Below are 24,776 nucleotides of genomic sequence, written 5' to 3'. Positions count from 1 at the left end.
CAGGCACCATAGGTCTCTTACACACGGACTCCAGACGTGGCCCTCTCTCCAGGACCTGGGAAGAGAACCTGCAGGTGGCATATCTACAGCCTCTGTTCCCTACCCCACCTTGACCAAGGTAAGAAGCCCTGTCCCTACCCCAGGTACACACACAGGCTTACACAGGGAGCAAAAATGTAAACTTTTATTACTGTTGTTTTTTTTTCCCCTCAGTCAAAATATCCCTATAGCCCATCCTACTCCTAAGATCAGCTCCCACCCCCAAACCACAGTGGATTCGGTTAGCTTGTTTGACTAAAGAACACAAAATAGAAATACAAAACGTGCTGGCAGCAACCTTTAAATACAGCGTAAAAAGATGCCCTCAGCTGACGGCCCTGACCCGTATCTCTTAAATAAATAGGTGCAATCGGTTACCACCGGATAAAGTGCACAGTCGCAAGGCAGGGGTGAGGTAGCGCGGTGGGTGCCCCCTCCCCGCCCGAGCAGCGGCACCGCAGGACGGGGTCTGGCGGGGGAGAGCTTCGCCTCAAGCCCGGCGGTGTGTGTAGCTTTAATCCCCGACGCGGGCGCTCAGAGAGCTCGGAAGGCTCCGAGCGCGTTCTCCTCCCACTCCGAGCCCGACTCCGAGTAGCCGCTGGTGTCCTCCGCGTCCGACACGGGCGAGTACTGCCCGCAGAAGGCGCGGCCTGGCGGGTAGGGCCCGGCCGCCGGTGACCCCGCGAAGGAGGCGGCCTCGGCCCCGCCGGGCTGGAAACCGTCGAAGCCGGGGCCCGGCGGGAAGGCGGCTGCCGGCGGCCACTCGTAGGGGGCCGATCCCGCCTCCTCGGGCGGGAGGAGCTGGGCCGCGCCGGGCAGCGCGCAGCGGGGCCGCTCCGGGCCGCGCAAGGCGGCGAAGCGCTGCGGCCGCGGGAAGCCCGGCGGCGGCTCGGCGGCAGCGGGGCCGGGACCGGGACCAGGGCCAGGCCGGGACGGGCCCCGCTGGCGGCGGGACTTGGCGCGCCGGTTCTGGAACCAAACCTGGGGAGAGAGGGCGGCGGTGAGGGCGGGCGGGCTGGCAGGGACGGGCCCGGGTGGCGCGGCGCGGCCGGCGCCCCTCACCTGGATGCGGGACTCGGGGATGTGCGTGGCGTCGGCCAGCTTCTCCCGCAGGTAGATGTCGGGGTACATGGTGTCCTGGAACACCAGCTCCAGCGTCTCCAGCTGCGCCGCCGTGAAGCTGGTCCGCTTCCGACGCTGCGAGGCCGCCGGGGCACCCTCTGACGGCTCCGCCGGGGGAAGCGCCCTCAGGGCGGGCGAGGCCGAGCCGGGCCCGCCGCCCACCGGCCACCTGCCTGCGGGGAAGGAGGGCGGCTCGGCCGGGGGCTCCCCGAAGCGCAGCGCGGCCATGGCTGCGGGCCAGGAGGGGCTCTGCCTGCCCCGCCGCCTTTATAGCCGGGGAGGGGGGCTCCGCAGGGGCGGGGGTTCCGAGCGGGGAGGCCCAGCCCCGGGAGGGGAAGGGGGGCCGGGGCACCCCGCGGAGTGCTTGCTGGTGGGGTGCCCGCTTGGGGTGGCACCCGTGGGTGATGGCCCCCGGCGCCCTGCGCGAAACACTGGGTCGAACAGCGTGGTGTGTGGAGGTTCGAAGCCTGGGTTATTCCTAACGCGGCACCGGGGTCTATACGGTTACGGTGTTTGCCGCTGGCGCGGAGGTGGGTGTTCGACAGCAGCTGTCTGCTTCGGCGAGGGAGGGCTCCTGCTCCCGCATAGTGTGAGACTCGGAGTAAACAAAGGTTATCTCTCCCCGCGGCCGCTCTGTTTGCGGCGCTTGGCTGCGAGCTGCGCGGCCTCCTGCTGTGCCTGCTGCGAAAACATCTCTTTAAGATGCGAGCTAAATGCACCTGGGCAGCCCCAAGCGGCTCAGACGGGGCAGAGGCAGGCGCTGGTGGCATCCCCTTGCCAACGCCTGCATGCTGCTGCTCGCACAGCCCTGGCGCTTCCGCGATAAGCGTTTCCCAGCTGGAGAGGTCTCGTGCAGAAACGTTGCCCACACGTTGCAATGGGATGTGCCTTAAAAAGGGTTTGCTCCCGTTTTGCTTTACAGGAATCGTGTGAAAAAGAATGGTGTTTTGATCATTAAAAGCCGGTTTTAGTAAGTCCTAATGCACCTTTCCGCGTTTACACGTGCAGCAGTCCGTGTGCTTTCATTAATGAAGTTTCTGAGTCGTTAGTTCCCAAACGAACCTGTAGGATGCAGGTGATGGTCAGAAACATGAGACTTGTGCAGGGTTCTCAGCAGTGTAACGAGAGGGCACAAGTGAATGGTGATGCAGAAAGCACGGACAGCAGCGTTTTAGGGTTTAATAAAAGACTTGGGGAGGGTTGAGTTGCTCTGCAGATTCTGTGCAGATTTAGATGCCACGGGTGGTACCAAAGGGAATTGCTCCATATTACATTTATTTGATGAGTGGTTTGCTCTTTTTTATGTATCTTTTGCTGAAAAACATAAACAGACTTTTCTTCCCTATCTAATGCAGAATAGAGGTGACATCCTTTAGGTTTTGGGGGGATTTAATCCTGCTTTGAATTATGCCCTTACAGGGATATTGACTTTAGGGTTTGGTGAAGATGGATTAAGTAGCTAGACAGAGCGCAGCTTTTTCAAGGAACTGGGGGTTTTTCACACAAGTACATGTGTTGTTTTTCTTCTGAGCAGCAGCAGCAGCAGCCCAAGCTCAAGTAGGTGCTGGCACCACAGGCCCCCCACTGTTCACGCCATTCTGCTGCTTTCCCTTTAGCCAGGTGGGTTGCTAAGGTGTCTCTGAGTTTGCACCGTGTGGTCAGAGAACTAATCCAAGTTAAATCAACTGTACAGTAACAGCAGGGTTCTCTCTTTTCCGCCAGACCTGGGATTCCCTGCCATGGGTCACCATGTAGATGGCTGTACAAGCAAGCGGGCGCTGTCAGGCAGAGCAGAAGGGAAATAATGGGATCCCATCTGGGGGTGCTTCTGGAATGCTACTGCCTGGATCTGATGCTGAGCTAGAAGAGGACAAAACAGAGACAGGCTCTTCAGGAGCGTTGTGGTTTTCAGTGTCAGACTTCCCATTCAGACAACTACTTTATCAATGTATGTTGAATCCATACTCAGGAAAGAGTGAGTACTGGGAGCTAATAGACCTATTCCCAACTCATAAATCTGGAAATGGGCTGACTCTTTGATCTCTGACTGCTGTGACATCCTTGGGTCAAAAGCATTCTCGGTTCCCTGGCAGTTTAGGTTATCAGGGGTGTTCCAATAGCTGTCTTGTAAGGGCAGCTAACATGCTTCCCCTGATGAGGAAATGAATGGAGATGTTTCCCAGGCCTGAAAGCTGGCATTAAGAAACACGGATACAACAATTACAGACCATAAAAAAAAAAAACGACAAAAAAAAACAACAAAAAAAAGTCCACTTTACAGTTACAGTGTAAGAAAAATGACTTCTACATACTAAACTTGCTGCAGTTGATCTTGTATAGGAGTGCAGTTTGACCACCAGTACTGCGATACAGAATAAAAAGGCGGTGTTTTGCAGCTCTATAGAACAAGGTGGGTAAACCTGTGCTACTGTGACTGAATCGTATGTCCAGAATGTTCAGTGCCCTTAATGGAGCCCAGAATTGCACACACAGCCTCCAGCATATGGGGTTCACTCTCTTGTCATTGCATTACCCATCTGCAGACAACTGCACTTTCAAGCAGCTGTTCCAGCTGTTTACTTGTGAGTAGTGGAGGCAGCAGTAGGTAGGCCTGGCTGTATGTCTCTGGTGCTGACCTCTGTTTGATTCCGCTCCCTCTGCCTCAGTTTCCTTTTCTGGGCTGGCTGTTTAACACCAGCATGTTGATCTACCTTGGTGGTGAGTCGTCTTCCACATACCAGCAGTACATGCAATTCTGGAGTAAGACCAGAGCCCAGGAATTGAGTTTTTCCTTTCCTGGGGCTCAAAGCATCGCACACCAATTTCTTCTGTGGGATCCTAGTGGCCACCCTTCTGTACTGGCTTGATTTGAAAGGGATCTAAGATCAAAGAAAGACAAGGGGGATAGTGCTCTAATTGTAAAGGAGTGTGCTCTTAGGTGGGGATCAGAGTAGGATGCTTTTGGCTCTTCCTACGCAAGCAGGACAACTTGAAAGACAGCTCTTTGCTTGCTTCTGCCAGTTCTCTCCCCTCCCAACGTTGGCACACCTCTCTACAGCTCCCACAGAATGTCATCCCACCGATGTGCTAAAAGCAATGCCTAAGAGGTGCTGCTGCGTGCCTCCTGCACAAGGAAAAAGCACAGTGTATGGAGTTTCTTTTCCTCCACAAGAAGTTTTGCATCCTGCTATGCCTCTTGTAGTCTGACAAGGAGGTTTCCAATGCCTTGTAGGTGCCAGCATCTGCGTGGAGTTATACCTAGGTTAGAGCTGAAAGCATTTAGGAAGACATTCAGACTTCTGTCCCTTCCTGTTCCACACACTTGCTTTTATTTGTGTCCTGCCTAGGCACAAAGGAAGATTTTACTTCTTCCCTCAAAACACAGAAGCTGTGACATAAGCCCAGAAGTGGCTTGCTTGTTAAAATTCAGATGGCTAAAATTGAGATAGCTCTCTCTAAGGGGAAGAGCAGACTATGTGTATAAATTGGAGATTATAACCTCCTTTGGAGTAATGTAATCACATTAATCTTTACCATATTTGTCAAGAGAGATGCTCCTTATGCTTTTGTCCGTGCTGGGAGAGCCTCGCAATATGAAATGTGCCTGTACCTGCATGGTTTTCAAGCTTCAAGTGGAGATCATGCTATCATGTGCCATCCATGGCCAGGCTGGTTGTGGTTCTGGGCAACCTGATCTGGTTGAAGATGTCCCTGCTCATTGCAGGGGTTGAATTAGATGATCTTTGAAGGTCCCTTCCAACCTAAACTAAGCTATGATTCTGTATCACAGCTGCCTGCAAGGATGTAAGAAAGGCTCTGAGACACAGATTTTGGAGAAGGGGAGATGGGCCCTGTGCAGAGTTTTCTGCCCTTCTGGCTTTCCAGCCTTTTGCATATTGAGCTCGGGGAGGTTCTCAGGCTGTTGAGGCCACAAAGTCATCTTCTAAACGTGCAGATTGAGATCCTGCCTTACGTGACTCGGGGAGCTGGGGCTTGGGAAGCATCCCAGAACGCACAGCAGGAGTAGGCGGCAGTGTGACATTCAGTCGTGTCTTTGCTGCCAAAACAAACGCACCCTTTTCCATAGCTAACACACACCAGCACTTCTGCTGCTCAGCCCTCGAGGGGTGAGACACGATGGGGTTTGCCATGCCGTGGTTTGTAACCACTACTGCAGCCTTTGCTGTGTTCAGACTCCTCTGACTTGTCGTGTCACTTTGGTCCTTCTAGGACTCTGCATGGAGATGGCACTTGCACAGTATCATTTCATTCCAAGAAAGCTTGCTTTCTTTTTGAAGGTTGTCTTTAATGTGAATTCTTTGGTGTCTGAACCCAAGACTGAGGCTTTTAACAGTGCAAATTTAGCGGTTTCTTGTCTCCTCGCAAAGACTTGGTATCTTGGAGAGCTCTATTTCTACATCCGTTTTAACTGAAACCATCCACCAAGGTCAAAGCCTATATTCGGAGCCTGACCAGAAAAGGAACCGCGCTCACACAAACCTGATTTTGGTAACTTAGAGAAAGTTTAAGGAAAAACAAACCCACCTTTTTGCTATTAAGACTGAGCTTAAGTTTAAGCTGTATGAAGCAGCAATGCCCATAGAACTATCTCACAACTAAAATTAGTTGTAGACCAGACACATTTTTATGGTTGCACACATTTGCTGGCATGGAAATACCGTGTAATTTCCAGCTTTTCTGGCAGGGACCTGATAGCAAAAATCATTAATGCACGCTAGGCTTAGGTTCTGAGGGTTTTTCATTCTGCCTAAAAGGAAATCTTTAGATGAGTTCTTAATTTCCCTCTGATTGCTTCCAGTCACTGTGACAAAGCTCTTTACAGCCTCCAAATGCTTTTAGAGGTTTATCAGGTCTTCCCAATCTACACACACCAAGATCTATATATATACCGAGGCACAGCCAGGCTTTTAGGTAGAGTTCTGAGGTCTCATGGTGATGTCATGTTTTTCATTTACAGTTGTCATTTTATAGTGCTTGTGTTTCTGGGCCTCATGGCTATAACAAGGAAGAGCTTCAGAAGGTGGGTTGCCTATAGTCCTCACTTCAGCATAGTCTGCAGATGTCTTGGGGTCTGTTCTTGAGAGACCTGAGCTGCCTGCTCCATTTGGATGTTCAGCTGCGTCCTTGAATGTTCCTCCTCACCAGAGCCCTGGCAGGGTGCTGAGGAAGTCCTCACTGTCTGACCCTGCACAGCACCCTCTGCTCCTAGGGAAGTCCTGGAGCATATCCCACCCTCCCCTAAGACAGGGACCAGCACTGTGTTGAGAAGAGGGGGTTTGCCCTCCTGCTTAGCCCAGGAAGCTTATTTGATGTAGAGGGCTCCTTCTGCATCCTGACCTGTGACCAAGCAGCTGGGCTGAGCCACTGTCAGGGCTTTTGTACCTCCAGGTAAAAGCTATGCGATGGAGCCCATGGCATTGAGAGCCAGAGTGGTGTCAGAGCCTGGTGACATCAAACCCCACCGCAGGACGCTGCTCATGCAGCCAGTGCCACCAGGTATTTCAGATCATAAAGTAAAGGGCTGATCTTGCCCAACAGCTCTATGCACAGGTCTTCCACAGTGTTAAAGTAAATGTGATGTGGCAAGCGGCTCTGTTCTCTCTGAGAACAGAAACTTCCACCTCATGGGTCATGTACATAAAAGACTGTCTTCCCGGGCTAGGATCTGATTGCATCTATAGATGCATGATCTGTTTTCCTTTGAAAATGAAACTGCTGTCTCTCTTTGTTTTTGTCAACAAGGAATTAATAGTGTCTTGTGACTTTAGCCATGCGCTTAGGAGGGGGATGTGACTTGGTGGTGTAAGCCATTTCCTGAGAGGTGTGAGACGTGACTTCGAGACCTGGTGGTGCCATTCGTGTATTCTGCTTGGAGGAGTTGATAAGAGCTTCAGACACACAGAAAGCCTTGAAGGAAGCAGCGGTGGGGGAGGCGTAAGGACCTAGCAAATGCATATGAAAAGATCAAGGGGCTGCATTTGCTAAATCCCAACAGGAACAGATCTGGGGTGAGATGCCCGGGTTCAGAGAGGACCCAGAGGTAGCAAAGGGGCAAGAGCAGATCTGTCTGGTAGCTGGCTCCCTACCTTTGCAGGGAGTGGAAGATCAAGGATTTGTGAGTGGGAGAGAGATAAGAGCAAATGGTGGGGGTAGGAAGAGGGAAAGGAAAGGGCAATAGGGAGAAAGCTACATGGAGAAAGGAGAGGCTGATTGAAAGGGCAGGGCTGAATTGAGACACTTAAACTCCAGCCTGCCTTTGAGCATTGAGATATTGAGATGCCCTGTCAGTGGCAGGGTGCGTATACCTGACTTGCTGTTGCCCCTGCAGTGAGTAAGCAGTCCCACTAACAGTGCTGTGGCAGCAAGCCCTAGGCTTAAACTATTCCTTCTTGCAATGCTCCTCTGTGCCCTCTCTGATTTTATAGCATTTATAGCATGTGGGAGAGCCTAAAGCTTCTACCTAATAGAGCTCATCACATTGCTTTGCTTATTGGCATGCTCTCAACGAGGTCATACCCCATTCTTAGAGATACTTTCCTTAATGAAGAACTTTATAACAACTGCTGATGCAGACGGCTGTATATATAAAATTACTAGGCTATGTGAATGCCCAGTATTGTTTAATTGATTTGCTGTACAAGCAAAGGGAAAAACTCTTTATCTACAGATGAACAAAACCCCAAACCCAAAAACCAACAAAGAAGATAAGGAGGAGCTAAGGAAAAAGGCAAGGCCCTGTTTACCTCCTTTTCTTACAGCACCTCCATAGAGAGGTGGCTTTCCAGAGTGCAGCCAGAATACGCACATGCAGCAAGGGTGGCAGGGGAGACCACATCCTCTCTCAATAGCACTGAATAACAGAAAGAAGAGCTCCAAACAGTCCCCTCTTTCCCTTTTTTAGGCTCCTTGGCCTTAGCAAGAAGTGCTAAAGCATTGTCTTGTACCTTTCCTTGGCAGGCTCAAACCCCTATCATCATCCCCTGCACGCGGCGAGGTCTTCTTTCTCCCTTGACTTGGCAAGTGACAGTCACTGTTTCTGTCTTGAAGTGTTTGGTATCTGAGTGTGTGAGCTGCTGAAATTAACAGGGTTTTATGAGAATTTAATTTATTCTTCTTGTTGGGGTGTTTTTTTCGGGGGGGGGATGTTGTTAAAGCTTATGTCTCATGGTTATTGAGAAAAGGATCCAAACGTGAAGCAAGTTTTGCTCTGACGGTTCAAAACCAGAAGGCAATACATAGAATACATAGACCCAGTAAGGTCAGATGCCTGTTACAATATGAACACATATCCACTGTCTTTCTCTACAACTGGCTGCTCTGGTGCTATTAAACTCCCCAAGTTTTCCCTCTCTGAGTGGCATGGACTGGAGATTTCTTCAGCTGACTTCCCTGTGCCAAGGTCAGTGCTCTGGCTGCAGTTTTATCATTCATTCTAAATGCTTCCCATCATTTCTAGTTAGTTGTGCAGACAGAGGACTGCTGGTCTCCCATTTGCAGCAAGACGATTGTGGTTTGCTCTAGCATTCTTTTCGGGGGTGTTTCATTTGCAAGATATTCAGGCCTCTGTACGGTTTGGAGGATTTTCAGCTTTAACATGTAGGTGAAGGTGGGAAGTTCCACCTGAGCTGGGGATTTGCAGTTGAGCAGTAAATCATCAGTTTGGGGTGGTGATAGCAGGGGAGTGCAGCAGTTACTATGCCATTTGATGAAGTAACACTCTTCCAATTGACTCATACTTCCTTGCTATTTAAAATCACACCGAAGAAAAGAGTAAGAAAGGGAAAACCACGCAACGAACCCAGTAGGCATTATTTCTGCGTGTTATCCTGATTCTTGTGTAAGCCCACAGCACAGTTCTCTGGTGTCTGACTCACACAGAAGCATAGAAAAGTACCTCCACCTTCCTCCCCCACTATCCCATCCTCCTGCCTCAACCACCCCAGATAAGCCATCCCATTATATCCCACATGTTGCCTCGCTCCTCTCCACAAATGCACTCTCTAGGCCATGTCCCTGCCTCCCCTATGATTCAACCTCAGCTCCTCTGCTTTTAGTTCTGGCAGGGTTATTTTCCTATTTGACTTTGGCCCCATTTGTCAAGGGCGCACCCTTGCCACCTCCTCAGTCCTTTGTTGACTAAAGGTCTTCCTCTCTTTCCTTTTTATTGATACTTTTATCTCTTTCTCCATTATCTTTTAGTCCCCGTGATTCTTTCCCCTCTCTTTTGCATTTGACCAGGCTTGTCTTACACATATTATGTGGGGGATTTAAGACTTTTCTTCTAGGCAGTTTTTCTTCCATGCCCCCTTGGAAGTTTCTCTGGGCCACTGGACACGTGCCAAAGAGCCAATACATTTGTTACTCCAGATGACACAAGTGCAATCCCAGATCGAGAGTGACTCCAGGAGGCAGTGATCTCTACTGCCATTTTAGCCATCCCCTGTATCTTTACGATCCTCCTTTGCTGCCATATCTTCACACTTGGTAGGCTGTCTTAAGGTCTTGGAGGTAAGAGGAGATACAAAGGAGTGATAAGAGCTTGCTGCAAGGCTGAGTGGTCAAGAAAGAGTGCAGCAGTGTTGTAATGTAGGTTTCTATTTGCAGTTCCACCGCTGCTGTTGTCTTTTGTCCCCACCCTCGGGCTCACTGTCAATGCCTGAAGCATTGGCTGTAGGCAAAGTCTTTATGCCAGTGGCTGGAAGTTGTGAAACTGGGCACAATACCAGTGTCAACCGTAACATCACCTGTGTGGTTTGTACCTTGGGCGTCTTGGCCAGTGCCAGCGCAGCAGCATTCGTCGTTGTCTAGCATCTCAAAAAGGATGTATTGCTCTCAGATCTTGCCAGGATAGAAGAAGTCAGGGTCTGCAAAGGGCCGAACTGAGGAGATAAGGAGTTGCTTTTGATTAATATCTCTTGTTTGAACTGTCCTTCCTCCGTGTTTTGTATTTCTTACCAGATAAGGCAGCAGGAGCGCTGGCGTGTACAGAGCAGTGCAGGAGAAGCAGGGACCTGCTGACACTGAAAATCCTGGCAGACTGAAGACTGATCCTCCCTGCACACAGAGCTTGGGTTTGCATCTCTTCAGACAAATGGTCATCTTCCCACTGGCTGCATGGAGCAGGCTCCTACTTCAGGGACCAGGATAATTTCTACCTGTGAGACTTGAAGACCCACACAGCAAACCCCTGTGTGTTGCACTCTTCCCTCATCAGTTCACAGCATCTTAGAATCCCAGGTGGGAAGGGACCTCAAGGATCATCTGGTCCAACCTTTCTAGGTAAAGCATGACCTACACTAGATGTCCCTGCACCCTGTGTAACTGAATCTTAACATTGTCCAATGCTGGGCAAACTACCACTTCCTTGGGGAGATTATTCCAGTGGCTGATTGCTCTCATGGAGAAGGTTTCCTTATGTGCCCAGTTGGAATATTCCCAGAAGTAACTTGTACCCATCACCCCTCATCTTTTCCACGTGTCTCCTTGTGAAAAAGGAAGAGAAAAGTTCTTCTTTACTGATGCTTAATCCGCAATCCCAAGAAATACTATGGTAAAAGCAGTAAATGATCCTAACAAAGTGTCCAGACCTCCTTCATCTCAAAGGTGGTCTTTGCATTTCAGCTTTCCACAGCAACATGTTGCTACTAACAGGGTATAGCCGAGCCTGGGCTGTCCAAACGTACACGTCAAATACCACTGTAACTTGCCTTGTTGCTGAAGGGAATGTGCATGGCACGCTGGCAGAGACACACAGGGTTGTTCCTAGAAGATCCTTGTTCCAGAGCAGAATCGGTGCCAGCTTCCTGCTCTCCAGGCCATTAACTAATCTTAACAGCACTGCAGCTTCACCAGATTCCTTTGGCTGACCAATGTGGAAAGGCTGGTTTCAGGTGAGAGTTTTACTTAGGACCATGTAAAAGGCCTGTGCACAAAGAGCTGCAGCAGACCGGGTCACTGCAGGGCTGCCTGATCGCTTTTCCCTGTCCACACTTCCCAGGATCACTCCTCAACCTCCTGCTGCTGTTTTCAGCAGATGCAGACACCATGAACCACATCACATGGTAGGAATGATCTACTTTTTCTTCACAACAAAAGGAGAGTCGCTCCTGCCTCTGTCTGTGGGTCTGGGTTGCTGCTTTTCTCCATGTAAGCCCAGAGAAATCATGAATCATCAAAGGAAGTGCTCTCTGGAGCACTTGCAGAATAGCCAGAGTTCAGATAATTGCCATTGTTTTTCTGGGTGATGTTTGGACCATTTAAGGAATTGACCACTGAGCCTGGTATGAATAGGAAGGGGAAAGCTGAGTACACCTTAGCTAGCAGTGCCTCAGATAGGCGCAGCAGAAGTGTACCTGCTTTGGCTGGCACTTCTTTAGTGAGGATGTGCCTCCATTAGACCTATTTATTGATGATGACCTATTATTTATTAACAAAATACTCCTAGTGTGGCTGCTGCTCTACAGCAAAGTGTTATTTTGCACCTCCTTCCTGAAGGAAACAAGCAGTGCTTGTTAAAATAGAGATTTTTCTGTTAAAACTGTGTTTTATTACAGCTCAGAAGGGCAGAGGGCAGCACTGGTAGCATCGTGAGGATGCTGTAGGGCACCGTTCTCACTTGCCCTGCATGAAGCAAATGGGCTACATGTGCCTTGATGAGGAGATGGTATGACACTGTCTGCTGGTTCCTTTGTGGAGTGCCACTTGGGAGCACAGCATAAAGAGGGCAGCAACAACCTCGGGGTGAGGCTGGGGAGGACTCGTGTGGTTGCTGGTGTCACGTGTTGGAGAAGTTCATGTGGCATTCTGGAAGGGGGAAGGCAGTGCTGATCATTCCTGGCTGCTGCACTTGGGTACGTGCTGATGCACTTGGCTGTGAGGATGGGGCATTCTCCAGCATAGAGGAGGCTTGTGTGCATGTGGTTTTAAGGTCAGATTGTGCCATCACACCCTTGAGCCGGTAAACAGGTTGTGAGAGGGGCTGTGCCAGTAACTCCTGCCCGTGACGTTTTTGGCATGCCATCTAACTAGTGCCTGCGGAAGGCTCTCGGACTGCGGTGATGCTCCGTCTCCTCCCATGTTGCAGAAGGTAGGCTAGATATCCCTAGCTTGGCCTTTTAAATGGACTTCTTGCCAGGATGGTGGGTCCTTGCAGGATGAAACAGAGCAGACCAGGGAAAGAGAAACACATGGACGTTTCCCCATGAGGTCTTTTAGGATCTTAGGGGAAGCCATAGCTGAAAACCAAACACTGTTCCATCACAGGCTCAGAGGGAGGTGCAGTGCGTGTGAAAGGTACTGCAGGAAGCCCAGGCCATTCCCATGGAGTATGCCCAATAACACAGTAGTATAGATAGTGAGACACACGCAAACACAGGGTGGATTTAGAAGTTCTGGGGTCTAGAGCTCATACGATCAGCACTGGTGAAACCTCTGCACTAAACCTTCATTTGGCAATGTTCCAGTCTCCCTTATCTTATTGTACCCTCGTTTGCATGTCTTGTACCACATGAGCAGTCCCCTGAGCAGCACCCTTGAACGAAATTGAGCCAAAAGTGTCTTTTGAATATCCCATGTGGAATGGAACCAGTTACATACAGCAGTCACAGCGGCTGCTCCTGTCCTGATACCATCACATCTGTTGTCAGCCAACAGATGAGATGATGGAAAGAGAAAAGGGAGTCTGGAAGGAACCCAGGCAACAATTTGGATACTTTGGGGGAAAATACTGGATTAGTAGGTGTGATTTCAACTTCACAGGCTGGTATCTTTGCTATCTGGACACAAATGCCAGGCAGGTATAGGGAAGAAGCACACTGTATATCTCATCCTGTACCTCTCTAGCAGGCAGGGGAAGTATGTGGTTTTTTTACATGCTGTAGTAGATCAGATGAGTTCATGGAGCATTGCAGTGTGGAGGGCCATGCTAGCCCAAACTCCTTCCTCAGTCCCTAATCCCCTCGTGTTAGCTACAGAGATTGCAGCATATAGGCAGGAGCTGCTCAGAATTGGTGTGGTGAGTCCCCATCTTCAGGTTTATGCGACTTGTTCCCAAACTGTTCTCCCTTGTGCTACTGCAGAAGGTCCTCAGGGCAGTGGTGTGCCATGCCATGAGCATTTAAAGCAATGCAGAGGTTTTATTTGGGAGGTCTGTGCTGCAGGTGTCATCCTTGGGGACCATTATCCTCAATACCCTCAAGTTCTGGATAAGGTTCCCCCAAACTCAGTTCCATTATTTTCTCAACAGTGAGTATGGTGCAAAGCACTCTCCTGGAAGCTCTGCAAGCTGCTGGTCTGGTCTAGGAAGGGGTTTGGGTGTGTGATGCTCCTCACCAATGGATTTTACCATGCAGCTGCTTTTACACAGGTTCCAGCAGCATCACAGGGGCACTGGTGGTAGCAGTGTGGAAGCACTTGGTCTCTTTTGGTCTGGACAGTCATCTGTGAAGGACTAACCCCTAGAAACTCGCTAGGACCACCACCACTGACCTGGGCCAGGTTTGAATGCTGGGTCCTGAGATGAGAGGTTTCACGCTGTCATACTCTCTTCTCTCTTTCTTTCAAATCAGTCTTTCAAAAGCATTTCTAATGGACACAGAAAAAGAAGGAAACACATCCCCAGGCTTTTACCTCCATGCTGGCATTGCACTGCTTCCTGTGACCCCATCTCCTTCCAGCAATGCATGGCTTTAAGGCTGCGTAGGCTGGGTGGAATATATTTTAGAGTGAGACTCTATTTAGCCATGATGTCAACTGCAGCCAACTATAAAAAGCTCAGTAATGCTCTTTGGAAGTGTAACAGCTGCTGCTCTGCACAGTCTCTGGTGTATTACCAGTCTGCCCCATTTCATGTGCACACAACCAAAGTAAAACATTATAGCAATCATCTTATTATATAGTTCAAGGAATTTGGGACATGAAGTCCCCCGACAGCAGGAGGAATTCAAGGTGAAACAAACTGGGTGACTGTATGCAGTTTGTTACTGGAAAGGTATTTTTATCTGGCTTTTCAATGTGGCCTGACTTTCACCTAGCACTTGACTATGTGCTATCAGCAATCCCTACATAGTGACAACAGGGCAGCAGACCTCTCCTTCGGGCGTTTCCACTGGTTGGTATTCACTTCCAGTTACAATCTAAGCTCTTGCATGGGGCAAGTCCAGCAAAGTATTATCCATCATTTGAAACCTGGTTTTGTCCTCAGCTGATTGTGGCCACGTACATTTGAAAACACACTAAGCAGGCCAGAATTTTCCTTAACAGCAGGACTGTTTAAGAGAACATGATTTATGAATCTAGAATGAACAGAGAGAGGCTGTTCACTGTGAGGATAGTGAAACACAGGAATAGGTTGAAGGAGACACTGGAACAGAACCAGGGAAGCTGTGGCTGCCCCATCCCTGGCAGCGTTCAAGGCCAGGTTGGATGGAGTTTGGAGCAACCTGCTCTAGGGGAAGGTGTCCCTGCCCGTGGCAGGGGTTGGAACTGGATGAGCTTCTAACCCAAACCATTCTGGGATTCTATGAAGTGAACGACAGTAGAACTTCATGTAGCAATGTGAGTCTCACGAGTGCCCAGTTTGCTGTAGTGGTTGCCTGAAATCCCACTGGGCTGAGCCCTGCCTTGGTGGGGTCTATAGTGGGGACCAGCCAGGCTGAGGGACAGCACCCTCCTGCCTCACAGAGCCTGAGCACCAGGTCCCTCCTGCATCCTGGACAAGACTACGCAGTGCAAAGTGGCTGCAGTGCTGCAGGCAGGTTGGGTTTGGTTTTGTAGTGCAGACAGAGCCTTTGTAGTGTGAGTGAAGAACAGCCTGTTCCTAAGCGCTGTTTAAACTCCCCTGACACAGGTCTGAAGCAGCAGTGAGCTCACCAGTCTGCGAGGAAATGGTTGGCTGCCAGCACGGCTGTTACCAAAGGTGACAGGACAGTTGGGCAATGTGAGGAATGATCTGGCATCAGGCAAAGCCGCTGGGATGGAAACACATCCCGCATGGGACGAGCTCGGCCGTGACTCTGGGCACTAGCACGCACACGCTGTATGGCTGTATAAATAAAGTGATGCTGAAGAAGGGTGACTTGTGTCAGCAGACAGAGATTAATTTAACGTGCTACAGCGTGTAGCACTGTGCTCTCAGGTACGAGCTGGCACATTTTTTGTGTCCAGCCATGTGGACGTAATGGTATCACAGGGGAAGCTGAGTTGCTGAGGGATTTAAGGTTGTGGATTTTTAATGGCACCTAGGAAACGGAGTACTGGAAATCCTTGGGCATTCAGTAACTTCACAGCCAGAGCCTTTATTTGTTCTCTGAAAGTCTGCAGATTATTGAAGATTTTACTATATCCCTTGATAACCAAGAGCTCAGTTCTTTAGATGTTGAGCAGCCTCCATTCTAAACGGGGACAGCTGAGATTTCTTGCAAAGCTTTTGTCTACATTTGTCTGAGGCTTTGCAACAGCTAAGTGGCTTCCACACTTCTAGAAGTAAGACTGATAAATCATTGGCCATGAGCCCATTTGTCCAAAGAAGTAAAGAAAACAGTGCTGCAGTCCTACACAGGTGACAAGATGAAGCTGTCTGTCTCGTACAATAGCCATAGAAACCTCAGGCTCCTGGTGTTCTGACTCTGTGACTTTCCACGGTGACCAAGTAATTCATTTAATCCTTTCACTACCTCTTTGTAGAGTCTTGAAGCTTTAGGGTGTCAGAAGGAATCATCAAACTAACTCCTGCAAGGCATGAGAAGGCAGGATCTTGCAATGTGTCACTGGGGGGGAAAAAACAAACTTACTTTTCTTTCAAAACAGATGTTTTCCTGCTAATATAAAAGAAAGTGAATTGAAAACTTGGATCCTTTTTGCAGTGAATGTGATGATACAGCTGACATCTGAATCAGGACCAGCCCCTTCTTGAGCTGACTTTTAAAGCCTGGGCACTGGGTTGTTCTGTTATGAACAGTTAGATAATGACATTGTTCATGCAAAGTGTAGTGAGGGGCTCAGAACAAATAGCTACTGACCTGAATGTGGCATCTTGCACCAGAGCGATAAGGTTCAACCAGCACAGATTGCTGCTGCCCTCTCTGTGAGTAGCGGGGATTAGCAAGAACCTGCTGTCTGTTGTGGCTAACGGGCTACTGGGCACATTACTAGTGATGTCTGGGACTCCATCTGACAAAGAATTCCTTCCCTGTGTTTCAATCTGGAAAGAAATGTCAGTTGCTGTTGGGAATATCAGAGCCTGTTCTCTAGCCAGTGTAGTTTTGCTGTTATGTAAAGGCTACTCAACGATTCCAATGATGGGCACTCTATGGAGGCCTGTAATAGAAACAGCACACAAAAGGAGATACTACATTCACATACTTTTGAGCCCATGGGTTTGTCTATACTGGAGATAGCTCCTTTTGCTGTGAGTGTCTTGGTGAGGTTAAAGACCCGCTCTTCCTGCCCGTGTCTGTATAGCTGTAGCTAATCGAGGGCTTTTATCAGCATGACTATGTCAGCAAAAGAGCCAGCTCTTAACTCACAGAATTGCACTGGTAAGGCTCCTGAAGTGGAGGCCAGCGTGTACAGATCCTGCAGACGGAAGGAAGCAAGAGAATTGCTCCTTTCATCATGATAGCGTTTTATCTCGGGGGCCTCGCACTGGCATTCTGAGTGTCGTTAACCTCTGCTATTTTAGGACTGGTGTGTAGGAGCACATCACCACTGAATCAGGCGTTCAGATACCTCTCTCCTGAGAATACAGTTCAGAAAGCTGGCTGGTAAGGTGTAAACACCTTGGTTAAGCTTTTCCTTTGGGAATCCTTGCTCTGGTTTTCCCTGATGAAATTCCCTCAAGTGCCAGTCATCCCAGCCCCTGGTTTACAGGAGATACATGATGAGGTCCCCAGTGGGTGACTCCATGAGTACTGTAAATTATATGTTAATATATAGGCCAGATTGGATAGGGCTCTGAGGAACCTGGCCTAGTGGAAGGTGTTCTTGCCCACGGCAGGGGTTTGGAACTGGATGAGCTTTAAGGTGCCTTCCAACCCAAACTATTCTGTGATTCTATGATTATGTCATTACCTTCCTCATTCAAAGACTTCATTATCTTGCAGCAAAGCCTGTGAAAGGAAGAGGGTTCACGTCTCCCTAAGCATAGGACCTGATCAGCAGCAATTCCTCTCGAGCATCAGCAAGATACTAACCAGAAGGTGTGTAAATAAACTGCACATGTTTTAAGCCAAAGGGGCTTAAGGTGTCCTGAATGTGCCAGTCTTGAACTCTGGCTTGATAAAAAATGAGGGTTGGGCAGCTTAAGGCGACCCTGTCCAACCCTCCCTTTGCCATCACACTCATTCACACTGCTCTCCTCGCAACCCTGACACTTGTACTGACTCAATTCACTGTGACAGTATTGAGGAGCTGGAACAGGCTGCACAAGGAAGCTGTGGCTGCCCCATCCCTGGCAGTGTGCAAGACCAGGCTGGACGGGGCTTGGAGCAACCTGGTCTAGTGGAAGGTGTCCCTGCCCGTGGCAGGGGGTTGGAACTGGATGTTCTTAAGGTCCCTTCCAACACAAACCATTACATGAGTCTGTGATTGCTTATAGGTCTGGGCTGTGAACCGGATCAGTGAATAAAGCCAGTTCAAAGAGAGGGAAAGAGAGGGTGAGGGCTGCATTTCAGTTACGTATTGCCGCTGAAACCCAGTTGGATCAGAACCCAGCCTTCTGCAGTGATCGGGAGAGGAGCCACAGTCTCTCCAAGAGGAACTGTTACTAGTGCAGCCTCTGCACAAACTTGCAGCAACGGATCTTGCATTATTTCTGTAAGAAAGGATGTTACTCTTATCTCCTGTGAGGACAGCCTCCTCACAGGCAGGGAGAACGGAAAGTCCTGGCTCAGCTATTTGTCCTGTGCTGTCCATCAGGAAACTGGAGTGAGGAGGTTTTAGCTCAAAGCTTCCATTTTTGCTCACCAGCCTAGCTGTCCATAACCTGCTCTGATTTCATAATCCTTGATGCGAAAGAAATAAAACAAGAGAAGAAAATGATGTCAAAACACTATTGCCAGGCTGATGGGACCTGTGTGATTCTCAGCACTTGTTCTGTGCTGTAGATGTCAGTCTACAGTTGTTGCCACTGCGAGCAACTTCCAAGGTCCACAAAAGCCACAGAGGAATGGAAGCCAATAGATTCAGTCCTGCTGTGCAGGATCTGTCTCTCCACTAGCAGTCCACATATCCGAAGAGGTTGAAATTGCCTGCTGGAGTGCAATTCTGCTCACACAGAATAGGGGAGATAAAAATACACTTCATGCACTGGAAAGTTGCTCATTAGAGTGGAGGAGCACAGGTAGGGAAGCAAACTATCCAGTGATCAGAGGACTGCAGGAACAGCAGGTGTGGCTGGGCTGGTGTGGCTGTTCCATAGGCTGCAGTTTGGCATTACAGCTGAGCTGATCTACAAGCTAGTTGCTGCCTGTTTCCTGTTTGCATTGCTTTCCTTGTATTGCATCTAACGGCTGTGTGGCCACAGGGTGAATCTGTTCCTCTGGCCGGTAACAGAGGTGAACTGCGCCATGAAAATGAGGAGTTTCCAGCCAGATCAGCCAGCTGAATCAACTCACCCTGAAGCCACCCCATTGCTAGGCTCAGCACAAGGGGAACGGCAGGAGAACGCAGCTGTGAATGGAGAACATCCACCACTATTTGGCATTAGCTCATGGCTCTAACTGCAAGCTACCCAAAAAGAAAACCTGCTCCCATCCTGTTTCCCATCCTGCCTTCCTGCTGCCGCCAGTGCTCTCCTGACCCCTTGGTGAACCAGGCTTGCTCTCTATTCCAGCAGAGAATCAGCCTAGGAAGCAAATGGTTGTTTGCCTGTTAGATAAGGTGAAGGAGATTGCCAAGAGGTCCAACGAGCCAAAGAGCTGGCAACAAGGATGTCAATGGGAGTGTGTGGCGTGTGACTGGGAGCAGACTGGGGCAGCTCCTTCTGACAGCAGCCATTGCATGAAAACTCATTCTCAATTTAACCCAAAGCAGGAGAAAAAAAAACTCAAGTGAGCCAGAGATGGGAAGCAGCTGCATGCTCTGCATTAAAGAGTGCATCTGATGATCAGATGAAGAGGGGCAGGTTTAACACGTGCTTTTGAAAGGTACGTTATCCTGCTTGCTGACTGGAAGGAGTGACATGAATAGCACCAGGTCCTACACACATAGCCCTGCTCTTCCCAGGAGACAGGCAGGAGGACCAGCAACTTCACAAAGAAATCCCCTCTCTGCCTATCATTTCCCATGCTTCTGGGCAGCTTGGAGGCCAGAAGGTAGATACCGTTCATTTGAAAATGAAGCCAAAAGGAAAGGACACGGGAGGGAAGAAGCTGGTATGTGGCACACCACAGAGGAGGATGTGTCTGAAACACCAGAGCTCAGGGCAAGGCTGTGCCATCTCCTTTGGGGACCCATCCTAGCTGGGGTCAGACCCTGACCCAGAGGCACCACTCCCTTCTGGAGGTGTTTTAAAAGAGCATCCATAGGTGCTCTGCATTGACACGGATGGAAATCATTCAGGTGGCTGTTGCTTCACAGCTTCCTTCTGGGCAGATAGCCAGAAATGCTATTGCTAATTGCATCGATTTCCCTGTTCTCTCTTGTGTAAAATTACTTTATTAGAGGAGTTGGTTAAATTCAGGAAGTGCTCCAGTTCCTGGCCCTCTCTTGTTTAGCAAAGACTCCTTGATAACGGTGCTGCACTACTGCTCTCGGCTTGTGTGCCTGTAAAAGGCGTGATTGTTTGCACAGTTATGGTGCTGCAGATTCAGCCGTATCAGCATAAGATACCAAAACTGATACCATTTGTTTTATCACACTGAGCTGTTCTTTTATGATCACCTGTAGCTGGTGCAGCTGGGTCCGTGCTATGGGCTGTTTGCTGCTGGTCAAAATGGGAATATTTAGTGAAGATGGACTTTAGCATGTGTATGTTTCCTCACAAGTTGCTCTAGCACTCTGTCAATAAACTCCATTTCGTTCGCTGACATGGCTAATAACACATTGCCAGCCCGTACTCCCAATTAACTGCTGTTCTGCACCTCATGGAATCATTTATGAAGTCAGTGTCACCACAAATGCACGGCAGCAGCACAGTGAAGGGTGTTAGCTCCAAAGCAGACAACTATTACCCACCCTGCTGCAGGGAGGTTCCAGAAGGAGCCTCATGCCATCTGCAAAACTGCAGCTGTACTGTTGTCAATCAGAGTTGTCCAACAGGACATGAAGCACATGGCGCTGTTTGCTCTTGGGTGCCAGGCCAGATTAGACCATGCTTTAATGGACAAGGAGAATGGAGTTGTGGTTATTTCCAGGCATCTACCCAAACTGCATAAAGGTTTCTACTTGGGAAACCACCTTTCTCTCTTTTTTTTAACTCTTACCTAGTTTTGGAGCTTTCATTAGTTCTTAGTAAAACTGACACAACTCCATCCAGAGGAGGATGGTGGAGGATCCAGAGAGGATGGTGGAGGTCTTGCACAAGTGGATTCCAAGTGCTCTCTTGCTTAACTGGGAAGTAGAAAAGTAAAACCTTGAGTTGGCTTATTTTTCTCCACAGACATATGACACTTGAATAAACAAGTGGTAATGAAAAAGGAGAGATTTAAATGCCTTCAGAGAATTTTCTCTCAGTGAATTCTGTGGTGGTATTATACCCTTTGTTGTCCAGAGCAGCCAATCTCAATAGGTCCAAACCCAATTTGCTGCACATGGTTGTATTGTCATCCTCGAGTTTAATGTGTCCTGAACATGTGAAGATCTGCTGTCTGTCATACATACAATAGGGTCACCCTGGCCTTTGTGGTAGGTGAGGTTGAGGAGTGACCAAAATGGGCAACACTGGCAGGTTTGCTGTAACCCCTGGGACAAAGACTATTTTCCAACAGGCTTCCAAAAAAAACCACCCAAAATATCAATTTCTATGAAATTACTGTGATCAAAAGTACTATAAGGGGAAAAAAATATGCTCTTTAGTCTAGATTATATCAGCCAGAGCAAGGTACAGACGTAAGCACGAATGAAATTTGTTTTCCTTCATGTTGCTAGTAGAGTTGGGAGTTTGCTATGCTGTACCGGTGCATCCATGGGTGGTTTTATAGTGTAAGCACAGCTCCTTACCAAACACCTCGTATCCATCCTTTAAGGAAAGACAGACAGACAGACAAAGATGAAGTAATTTAAAGTAAAAGAACTCGAACACTTTCTTCCTTCTGGCCCTGGTCTGTTCAGCCAGTCCAACTCTGATGAATGCAAACCAAAGACAGTAAAAAGAGGAACAGAATTGTCACATTCTGGGACAAGGTAAGTCCTGATGCTATTTACAAATGTAATTCAATTGCCAAACCCTGGGGAATGTAATTGTTCCAATAAGCTGGTCCCCCTCCCAGAGATACACATAGCCTCTCCTCCCAGGCAGGCCGCTCTCCTCTCTCCCAGCTTTGGGCTGGTACAGTAGCACTAGGGCTGGGAGTGATCTTCACACCTGGTTTATTTAATGTAGCCGTGCCTGAGAAGCTGATAGCAGTGTTTTCATAGTGAATGATTTGCATTTCTGAGCCCATAGCACAGTGCCAGGCCCAGCTGCTCGGGGGTGTTCACCTGAGATAACCAAGTATTTAGCAGCCATTGCTCAAGCAAACCCAGCGTTAGGCCACGTCTTACAAAGCAGGGCTCCTTTCTCTGTTAGCCACCAGCACACCAGTGGAACTCCTCCAAAGGCCAGTCACCACCGCAGGGAGCACCCAGGAGTCACCCATGGGTGCCTGAGAGGCAGGGTACCTGCAAACACCATGGAGAGCAGAAGAGTTGTTTAAGTGAGACGAGTCCTCTATGAACATTTTCACGGTTCACTGTGTAACTGCAGTGAGTAGGCTGGTGTATTTAACTGTTAAAACATTCAGCAGCTCCAATTAAAGAATTGCTTTATTCTATGTAAAGTTTCTAGGTCTACATTTCTTAGTGGAGGGCACTGTTGCTGGACTAGACTGCCTCTCTGGGACTTGTATTTCTTCTGTGTTTCTTTTCACATGCAATACCAGCTCTCACAAGATATAAATGAACAATTTACTGGCTGAACTCAGCACGTGAATTGAGCTAAGGGTGTTCTCAAGCTATTGGAAACTCTCTGTCACCATCATTTGGGAAACACTTTGTTACTACATTATCCCAGATCAGGACTTCCTGACTCCTCTCCAAATCTGAACCTCTCTTTTTCCTAATGTATCATCTCACACCTATTCCCCTCCCTATACCTGATCATGCACACAGCTTGCCCACCAGTCGCACATCACAGCATTTACTGACATCGCTGCATAACAGCAAGTTTCTGTATTGATAAATCCAACTTGGAAGCACCATGAAACAGGGAAGTCGATGTAACACATCATTCCGTGCTCACCAGACCGCTGTGCTATGGGAAGGCAGGCAGAGAGCTCTGCACTGCCTGGTGGCTCTCTGAACAGAGGCAGAGCAGGCTGCAGCGCTGTGCTTTGGCCATGCTTCAGTCAGGCACAACGCTACCGGAGATGTCTTATTTCAACATTCCAGCTGGGATAGCTCCAAGAGACTACGCTGCACTTCATGGAGAAACCTGCTCCGCTGGCACCAGCTCGCGTGTCTGTAGCACGGAATAGCAAAGCTGGCACAAGAAGAAAGGAATAGTCTCATGTTTGCTATGGGAGAGAGCCTGTCAGGAGGCAAGTCAGTTTTCTGTATTCCCAAAATCAGCTTGTCAAGCAAGATGCTTGTGGAGCATCCTGGATTTAGCTTGGCCTCCAAACACACAGGCAGACTAAGGGCTGGTTTTGCTAGTGTATAAAATGAAGTAAATATTTCCTTCTGTTTTGGTGAAACATAAAAAATCCAATAGGGATCAGTGAGAACTTCAGTTCCTTTTACTCAAAGGATTTATTTTAGGATAAAAAGTTCAGTTTGTTAAAGCAGGAACTTTAATCTCACAAAGAATTAAACCGTAGAATTGATGCCATAAGAAAACACTTATGAAGCGCAGACTGCTCAAGCCAAGCAGAAAACACGTCGTATCAAAGCTTTGAAAACAGACATTTTAATGTAAGTGGTTATAGAAATGGACTAACAAAATGAAAGTGGATCTGATGCCGAAGAGACAGACTTGTAAAGCAGGCATGTGTGAGGAGTTAAAATCATCCGTCCTGCTGTAAGTGTGCTGCATGAGATAGCACCAAGAAGTCAGATCAGAGGGCAAAGAAGACAGTGTTATATTTGGTCATAGAACCGTAGAATGGTTTGGGTTGGAAGGGACCTTAAAGCTCATGCAGTTCCAACCCCCTGCCATGGGCAGGGGCACCTTCCACTAGACCAGGTTGCTCCAAGCCCTGTCCAACCTGGCCTTGAACACTGCCAGGGATAGGGCAGCCACAGCTTCTCTGGGCACCCTGTGCCAGCGTCCTCAATCAAAAAAAGACCCCAACCACAAAACCAAACCAAAATGCTAGTGAAGGAACTACAAAAGATTTCCAATTGGTTGTAAAATGCCTTTTGAAGCTTAGATGATTTATCATCTGCATCAAATTCTGCCCCATTTGTAGTCAACAGCACCCTGTGTGGCACTCACTCACAAAATACTAATGGGAAATAGAGTACTTTAAATTAAAGCTTCACATTTCTTCTCCGTTTCACCGAGAGGCTTCAAAGCACTTTGTAAGCGTGACAGTAAAAATCTCTTCAGCATTCCTGAGAGATTAGCAGATGGATCTGGAGCTCCCTTGCACGGTACATAAACTCCAGGGCGGTGTGACTGACTGCAGATAACCCCAGCAATGGGCTGCATTCAGTGAAGGCTGCAGAGCTGCACAGGTCCCTTCCTTTGCATCGGCTTTGGGAACCACCAGGCAGGCACAGCCTCCATCTCCGTTTGGGTGGGAAACGGGACCACATCACCTCGTGCTAATGCAGCCTTTCCCAAAACGCTGTGAGGAGGCTCTGGGAATAAACCCCCTGGGCTGGGAGGACTGCCTCGCCGCGCAGCACACGGTAACGGTGTCACAGCGACTGGTGTTTCATGGTCACAAGGGAGTGTGCTAATTGCAGACACAGCTCTTGGAGAAGAGATTGCCTTACACTCTTCTTCCCTTTCTCTGCCTCATTTCTTTCCTGTGCGAGGCTTGAAGCCTGTTTCCTGCAAGAGGAGCAAGGGGGGTCAGTGTCAGACCCCCGTTCTACCGAAGCCTTTTGGCCTGCTGCGGAAAAATCATCATTCCTTTATATAAAGCAATCAAACAGCACGACTCTCTCCCCACACACACCCCAAACACTAACGTGCTCTCCTGCACGCTAGGATATGGGTTTATTTCCAGCCCCATTCCCGACGGGCTAGGGCAGGCCGACACCCGCGGGTGTAACCCGGGCCTTGGGAGCCGAGTTCCAGCCGCCGGGAGCACGGAGAGGGGGCACAGTGCACCTCAGGGGCTGCAGGGCCGGCCGGCCGGCCTCACGGCGCCCCGGGGCCCGGCTCAGGCGGGCACCAACCGGCTGCGGCGCCGGCAACCGGCCACCGGCAAGGGGCGGAGCTGGGAGCG

The 24,776-nt window shown here is 49.1% G+C and overlaps 1 protein-coding gene and 1 long non-coding RNA gene across 3 annotated transcripts; one reads left to right on the top strand and one right to left on the bottom strand.

The window, feature by feature from the left end:
- Positions 1-321: 321 nt before the first annotated feature.
- On the bottom strand, positions 322-1,437 carry MIXL1 (Mix paired-like homeobox). The gene is made up of 2 exons (XM_057400030.1): positions 1,102-1,437; positions 322-1,020 (listed from the first exon to the last, which is right to left on the bottom strand). Exons 1-2 carry the CDS (start codon positions 1,387-1,389, stop codon positions 574-576), a joined length of 735 nt encoding a protein of 244 aa, XP_057256013.1. The 5' UTR covers positions 1,390-1,437; the 3' UTR covers positions 322-573.
- LOC130594263 (uncharacterized) lies at positions 968-19,216 on the top strand. 2 transcript variants are annotated; one of them, XR_008971034.1, is made up of 6 exons: positions 968-1,152; positions 10,141-10,371; positions 10,814-11,072; positions 16,862-16,943; positions 17,283-17,378; positions 19,016-19,216. It is a non-coding gene; the product is annotated as an uncharacterized LOC130594263 (long non-coding RNA). The 2 variants fall into 2 exon arrangements; XR_008971033.1 differs by having other exon boundaries at positions 10,804-11,072.
- The last annotated feature ends 5,560 nt before the right edge of the window (positions 19,217-24,776 follow it).

The sequence above is a fragment of the Pezoporus wallicus genome, unplaced genomic scaffold (assembly GCF_028554395.1).
Source record: "Pezoporus wallicus isolate ANWC-B61680 ecotype Strahan unplaced genomic scaffold, APGP_CSIRO_Pwel_v1 contig_7339, whole genome shotgun sequence".
NCBI lineage: Eukaryota > Metazoa > Chordata > Aves > Psittaciformes > Psittacidae > Pezoporus > Pezoporus wallicus.
The sequence above is the reverse complement of the archived record's forward strand: the minus strand, read 5'-3'. Positions and strand labels throughout refer to the sequence as shown.